This window comes from Stylophora pistillata, chromosome 11 (assembly GCF_964205215.1).
Source record: "Stylophora pistillata chromosome 11, jaStyPist1.2, whole genome shotgun sequence".
NCBI lineage: Eukaryota > Metazoa > Cnidaria > Anthozoa > Scleractinia > Pocilloporidae > Stylophora > Stylophora pistillata.
In genome coordinates this window covers 22,029,588-22,036,954 of record NC_142529.1, presented here as the reverse complement: position 1 = coordinate 22,036,954, position 7,367 = coordinate 22,029,588, and the positions used below count along the sequence as shown (strand labels likewise).

Here is a 7,367-nt window from a genome sequence, read left to right as displayed (position 1 = left end):
ACTAGTCCTAATTATCCCCGGGGACGGGGAGGTGGGGCGGAGAAATTTTGTGGGGGTCCGCATTGTTTTCAAGGTAAACGCAGTGGGACCATGCAGTCGTCGCCATCAGGTATAAAGGGGACTGGGGAATATAGAGTTAGTCGAATATATATGGGGTGAAGAGGAAAGAAAATTCAGTGTCTTTAAATTCTGCTTTAATTTAATTGAAGAATAAAATCGAATCAGTTTAAACATTTCATCCATGATACTTATGTACAATACAAGAATATTATCCAATGGAACAGTTTTCCTGAAAATAACTCACGATAAATATGAATCGTATCTGTTTCTTACTTTCGAGACCCTAGTTACACCTTAAATCAGTTCAATGAAAAAAACTCCAACTTTTCCGTCTTTTCTCGATCTGTACACGAGCCTGTATGAGGCTACTTAAAGTAAACTTTTATCCAGTTGAGCAATAAAACCTTTTACTTTCAACAAAAGTATTTCAATCAGCAAGAGCCTTGCCAACTTGACTAAAAAATGTAATATTGACCCCAATTAAAACTTGAAGTGAAACGTCCAACTTCTCTGTCTTTCTCGATATGTGCATGAGCTTTTTAAAATTTAACAGGGGATCGACTTCTTTTCAGCTGACCTCTTTTTTTTTTTTTTTCGACTTTTATCAAAAGATTTTCAAGCAGCAAAAAATTCTGATAAAAAAGAATTTGAGTTTCTATTACCTTAAAAAAATACCAAACACTTAAATTTCATAAGTTATACTATGCAACCACTTAAGGCCGAGTTGTTCAACTTCTGTTTATGATTTTTTTAAGTGAGGACATTTCGTGGAATTAAACGCTCCAATTCCTCTCGTTTTTCCTTTTTTAAAGACCATTTATACTTTGTACATATCTTGCGCCGAACATGATTTAAAAACCTCAGAAAAAAACTCTTCTTGTCGATTATAAGCAAGGAAATGGTCTTATAGTACTTCATTAGACTCAGTACACACATTGATATCAAATTCCAAGAATAATAAAAGGCTTTTCTGACTGTTTCTTGTAGGCTTCATTCTTGTCCTTTACGATCAGATTCTTCTTTTCTAAATAAAAAATAAAAAACAAAACATGCAAAAAATCATTAATAAAACAATCAAGAATAAAGAAAATATTAAGCATATAACAAGCATCAATCAAAAAATCTCTAGGATCTTAACAATCATCATCGTTACGATAGCGACTGACTGACCCACATAAGATATAACTATCTTTCTTTCTGAAATTCTCAAAGCACTCTATGTCAGAGCATCTGAAAAACGGCTGAAAGATTCTTTCAGCATTTCAAGGATAACAAAATACGCGTCTAGACACTAATTCTGGTCATTTAAAATGGAAACAGGTACGGTGAATAGTAAAGTGTTGGTTGCATCATTTCATCCTTGGTAACAGAACTCACCTTTGTTCCTTAAAGTCAAATGTCACATTGTCTCCAATCAGCATGAACGGAGCCCATTGGGAAACTTTGGTATAACCGATGTTCCTCAGCCACTTCATGGCCTGGTGAAGACATTCACTGGCACTAAATCCATCAACCAGGTGTCTGTAGAAACGATTCATGAACTGTTCCGTTGCTTTGTCCTCTATGGCCCACAGTGTTACCAGCACTGAACGTGCACCAGATGCCAAGAACGCGCGAGCGACTCCAATGACACCCTCGACTTTGATTTCTCCACGTCCACTGTGGCAACAGCTGAGTACCACAAGTTTAGCTCGCAGTTTAACTTGTGAGATATCAGCGATCCTCAAGAGGTAGTCTTCTTCTTCTGGAATACTTTTAGCAGTAGGGCAAGGGGACAGGGCAATCTCTCCTCTGTCGGCATTACCATGGGCAGCAATATGAATCAGACTCACTGAACTCATCGCTTGAAGTACCGCCTCTCTTGTCGCACGCTCTCCCGACAAAGGCTGAACACCCAGCAGTTGTCCGATCATCTCTGCTTCCTTTCTCGCACCGGTCAGTGATGTGAAGTTGTGGATTTCTCCCCTGTAACGCGCCCTGCCCACCTTAGGACTGCCCACAACCAGTGCGCCAGTCTGATTGTGGTAGTCCACTGGGCAGTCCTGGATAAGCTTCAGAGTCGTCAAAGAAGAGACGATGCGGAGCCTGAAGGTCTCTGATAAATACTTTCCGCCTATGTGGTCGCGTAAGGCTGCAAATGGGACTCGGTACAAGCTACGTTCGGGAACAATGATGATTTCCGGCTCGGTGAGTAGTTCGGCCACTGGAGCGATGATCAATTTGGAACATACAGAAAGCATCCTTTCAGCGTCTCTGGCTTTATCGCCTCTAAAATCTGCTTCGCTTTCATCTTTAGGTAATATCGACATGGTTTCGTTCAAAGACCGATCCTCGCACTTCTGTTTGGGTAAAACGCCAAAGCCGCGGATACTTTTGTTGAAAAAAGTATTCAAATTAAAAGCATCCTCAGCCATGAGAGTTGTGTTATCGACTTCTTCGGATTGTCGGAACAAAGTGTCACCGTTTGCTTTCAGAACCCAAAGAGAAACCCTTCGATCATCATATGAAATGTACAAGAATGCAGAGTCACGTTCTTTGTTCACAATCTCTTCCATCCCATACCATGATTGTGGATCAGCTGAGATCTGATTTTCAACGGAAAAGTTTCGTGCCACCAAGTCTGCTAGGCATCTAGCCCGTCGAAGCTCCTCGACATAAAGTGCATGTCGAGGATTACCAGCAGCACATAGCAGTTGGCTGAGCCTCTGGTAGGGAAAAATTCCGTAGCTTTCTAAAATACCCAGTTGACATTGTTCGTTTCCATGCTGAAAATTTCGCAGTGTTTCAAATTTATCCATGTACTGATAAAGATACGAAGATGCTTCCTCGCGTTTCGATTGCAAGAACCTCAAGCATGAAAAACAGAGTAGGATTTGTAACTCCACCTTTATATCTCCAATACCACAGTTTATCGCGCGGCCTCTCTCAAGGTATTCGTCGGCTCTTTCATATTCGCCAATAATTACAGACACTCTTGCTAGGTTTAGGTAGCTACGTGCAAATCCAGCTCTATGGCCAATTTTACCGCTGATAGCAAGTTGTTTCTTGAAACATTCCATGGCCTTCTGAGGATCATTACGCCAAATGAACACACCGCCGAGGAGACCAAAGGCTTCTGCTTGACCTTTTCGGTCACCAATTTCTGTGGCAATAGAAAGTGCTTTCTCGCCATTCGTATATCTTTCTAGTCCCAAAGAAACCATTCCTAGAGCCAAGTAACATGTTACTTGTCCCGACCTCTCGCCAGTTTTGATGATAATTGCGAGTGCTTTCTCGTAATATTCTTTAGCCTTCTGATATTCACCGAGTGAGTATAACACACTTCCCTGGTTTACGTAGGTTGTTGCTTCTCCTCCCTTGTTACCAATTTGCATTTGGATGGCAAGTGCTTTCTCGCAATATTCTTTAGCCTTCTGATATTCAACGAGTGATTGTAACACATTTCCTAGGTTTACGTAGGCTGTTGCTTCTCCTCCCTTGTCACCAATTTGCATTTGGATGGCAAGTGCTTTCTCGTAATATTCTTTAGCCTTTTGATATTCACTGAGTGATTCTAACACATTTCCTAGGTTTACGTAGGCTGTTGCTTCTCCTCCCTTGTCTCCAATTTGCATTTGGATGGCAAGTGCTTTCTCGCAATATTCTTTAGCCTTCTGATATTCACCGAGTGATGCTAACACAATTCCTAGGTTTACGTAGGCTCTTGCTTCTCCTCCCTTGTCTCCAATTTGCATTTTGATGGCAAGTGCTTTCTCGCAATATTCTTTAGCCTTCTGATATTCACCGAGTGATGGTAACACATTTCCTAGGTTTACGTAGATGGCTGCTTCTCCTTCCTTGTCACCAATTTGCATTTTGATGGCAAGTGCTTTCTCGTAATATTCTTTAGCCTTCTGATATTCACCGAGTGAGTATAACACATTTCCTAGGTTTACGTAGGTTGTTGCTTCTCCTCTCTTGTCACCAATTTGCATTTGGATGGCAAGTGCTTTCTCGTAATATTCTTTAGCCTTCTGATATTCACCGAGTAATTGTAACACATTTCCTAGGTTTCCGTAGGCTGTTGCTTCTCCTCCCTTGTCACCAATTTGCATTTGGATGGCAAGTGCTTTCTCGTAATATTCTTTAGCCTTCTGATATTCACCGAGTGAGTGTAACATAATTCCCAGAGAACTGTAACCATTGGCTTCCTCTAACCTTTCTCCAATTGCCTTCATGTTTCCTATTGCGATTTCATACTGTTTTCTTGCGTCTTCAAATCTTCTTTGCTTGCGAAGTATTTCTGCCAGTTGTAACCTTACTTGCCCTTCTGATTTTGTGTCTCCAAAATCATGGTGTGCCAAAAGAAGTTCGCTGGCGCATCTCTCTGCGTTTGTGTAATCAGAGATGTTGATATATGCGTACATCATTAGTGCATCGATCACAATGATAGATGCAGTGGTAAACTGATCTTTTTTACCCAATCCTATGCTGTTAAGCAAAACTAAACATTCCTTGCATAACTCGATTGCTTGTAGATCACGTTTGGTCTCGTGCATGAATATAGCAACAAAAGCACCTATAAGGATGGTTTGTTTGATCTTTGCCCCGTTGTTCATTATGGTTCCCTCGTGTAAGTTTTGGAGGATCCTCTCTAAAATAAGAGAATTTTGAAAAACTATTCAGTTGCAAAAGTTTTGAGAATTCAACATTCATGTCAATTTTGTACATATACAAAAACCTTACCGATTAAAGATTTAATATTCTTAAGCCATAAAAGATTTGATATACATTTTTCTGACTTAACAACAGAAATACCAGTAACAGTATCACGTTTTAAAGTTTTTCTGTACTCGTGCACTGGATGTGTAGTAGCACTACATTCTGTCCAATTTGGAAAAAATCGGACGAGGCCTTAAGCCGAGTCCAATTTGATTGTCAGAGGAATTTTTTTAATCCAATTATGTTCTCTGCAATCGTGTTGCAATGTGGCTGGCGAATCATCATCGAAAGTTTAGGGCTTTACAAATCAATGGATTCCCCTTCTATTGATTCCTTCTTCTTCTGAATCCAGGCAGTTCATGCAATTCCAAGCATTTTAGTTCACGTGTGATTGTTATCGACAACAGAAATCGAGCGCGAATTGTAAGCTTTTCAAAATTATCAAATGGAAGTATATGTCGCATAAGATGGCAACGCCATTTAAAAAGCTATTAACAGTTCTTTGGTATGTATTGCAATGCTGCTCCCAGGAGTCATTAGTTTGGGGTGTAACATCCATTGAAAACATACTAGCATTTCTTCAGTTCGTCACGCAGCACTGCCGCCTGGAGTTATTATTTTGGGGTGTAACGTCTATACTGGACAGAATATGCAAAACATAACAAGTCCAAAAACTTTCTCACCATCAAAATTCTTTGCATCTTCCTTGTCACATCGCGTTCTGTGGAAATTGCAAACAAGTAAACGTTAGCTACACAGATTTATGAGTGTAAATTCGTAGTAAATGTCCTGATCGTGTGACTGAATGAAAACCGGATGGCGAGAAACTATAATTAAATTTTCTACGTGAGTCAAGATTAAACTACGCAATAGCGTCGTTGATAACTCAAGAAAGTCTAGATCAGGTAAAGATTCATATGGAGTTCATTAATGTTTTTCGCCAATAAACAGGGTACTAGGGTCTCAATGACGGTGGTCACGTAACTCACGTCGACGGTTTACGGTTAAGAATAAGCCCTTTTGACGATTCACAGTTAAATTTTAGATCATTTGACGGTTGACGGTTATTTCATTGGAATGTCGTTTCTAAAACAAACTAAACGCGCGAATTTGGCTGTAATTTCTTATAATGACGCAATTGTAAAGGACTGTTCGGTTGATTTATAACTCCTATTTTTAATAACTAACTAACGTTTTACCGCACCGGAAGTGTTGCACACCGGAGGTGTTTCCACACCGGACGTCAGTTGAACAGTTTTACTCGCGACTAGATGTTAATGAACCTACATGAATTTTTTTTTGTGATATATTAAAACACTAGCGAGAAAAACACACAACGTTTCGATGACTCCATGTCATCATTCTCAAGTGAGAAGAGAATAAAAATGAATAGTTAATTTATACCATACGAAGGTGGCAAACGTAAAAAGTTTAAAATATTTAAAATATTTAAATAAATAATTGCGCGTGTTGAGTTCATAAATGTAAACTATTAAATAAATAGTTTCGCGCGTATGGAATCCGATTGTTTGTTCAAAGAGGGCTTCATTTTCTTTATGAAAAGCATTTCATGAACTAAACAGTCCGGTTTCCCGGTGCACTTTTTAAGTACGTTGAAATGCTTGGTCAGGTCGCCTGTTGGTTTCGCTAGTGATTTTCTTTTTATACTTGTTTTTGCGAGCACGTGATAAACGCTGGTTAGAATAAACAGCTCGTGTTCATGTCACGTGCCATTTAGCAGACCGACAAGCTGTTGATTAATTTTCGAAAATCTTGAAATTATTCATAATCTTGTGTAAGATCGAACTAAACGGTTTTAATTCACCGGGATTCCTAGATTTGATCTGTAATATTCCTTTACTACAGCCGATTTGAAGCTGGCTCGGAGACTGCGATGTAGCAATCATTAGATGTCCAGTTCTGTTCGACAAACATTTTTTAAAGGAGAAAAGCCGTCAGTATCCAAGTGAATGTCGAGTGTATTTGTTCATCCTTAACTTTCAACTTCTAAATTGTGATTCTCATTTTCAGTTGCTATACATTTCCATGTAAAATAGTAATGAGAATTTGGTAACGATCTCTGCACTCTACTCTCCTCGCCCCTTGGTCGAGTAGTGTAACAATATGGTGAGAAAATAAATGTCAATCACGATTGTCAGTTTTGAGTTTCACTTGCAATCATGACACTTGCGTGGAAGTGCCATAATAACTCTAAGTCCTGACAGAAGTCTACAAAGACCCCTGAAAAGATGGTTTAAGCGAATGAAAATAAATGTCGTTAAATGTAAATGGTTCTTAACAAAACACACAAGAAAACATGAATCAGAAATCGCACTTACCCTCAAACTCCTCCAAAATCCTTCAAACGCGAATGAATCAAATTACACCGCTGAAAAATAAGTACAGGTGACCATTAGCTGGACAGAAACATAAGCTTGAAGTAGTTTATATTTTTGGAGACGTAAACATGCCATTTTTAGCGACCGATGACACCGAATGAAAAAGCTGAAATGATGTCTTCTTCCGAAAGAACATCAGAAACATTTAAGAGAACGGACAAAAATAAGCTTGACCCATTAAACAAATGATAAGGTTGGATAAAACTT

At 39.2% G+C, this 7,367-nt stretch overlaps 1 protein-coding gene across 2 annotated transcripts; it reads right to left on the bottom strand.

The window, feature by feature from the left end:
* Positions 1–177: 177 nt before the first annotated feature.
* LOC148720620 (uncharacterized) lies at positions 178–7,153 on the bottom strand. Of its 2 annotated transcripts, XM_088739602.1 has the most exons (4): positions 7,101–7,153; positions 5,445–5,482; positions 1,438–4,693; positions 178–1,084 (listed from the first exon to the last, which is right to left on the bottom strand). In XM_088739602.1, exons 3-4 carry the CDS (start codon positions 4,656–4,658, stop codon positions 1,051–1,053), a joined length of 3,255 nt encoding a protein of 1,084 aa, XP_088595728.1. In that variant the 5' UTR covers positions 4,659–4,693; positions 5,445–5,482; positions 7,101–7,153; the 3' UTR covers positions 178–1,050. The 2 variants fall into 2 exon arrangements, with proteins under 2 accessions (XP_088595728.1, XP_088595729.1); XM_088739603.1 differs by lacking the exon at positions 178–1,084 and having other exon boundaries at positions 1,434–4,693.
* Between the last annotated feature and the right edge of the window lie 214 nt (positions 7,154–7,367).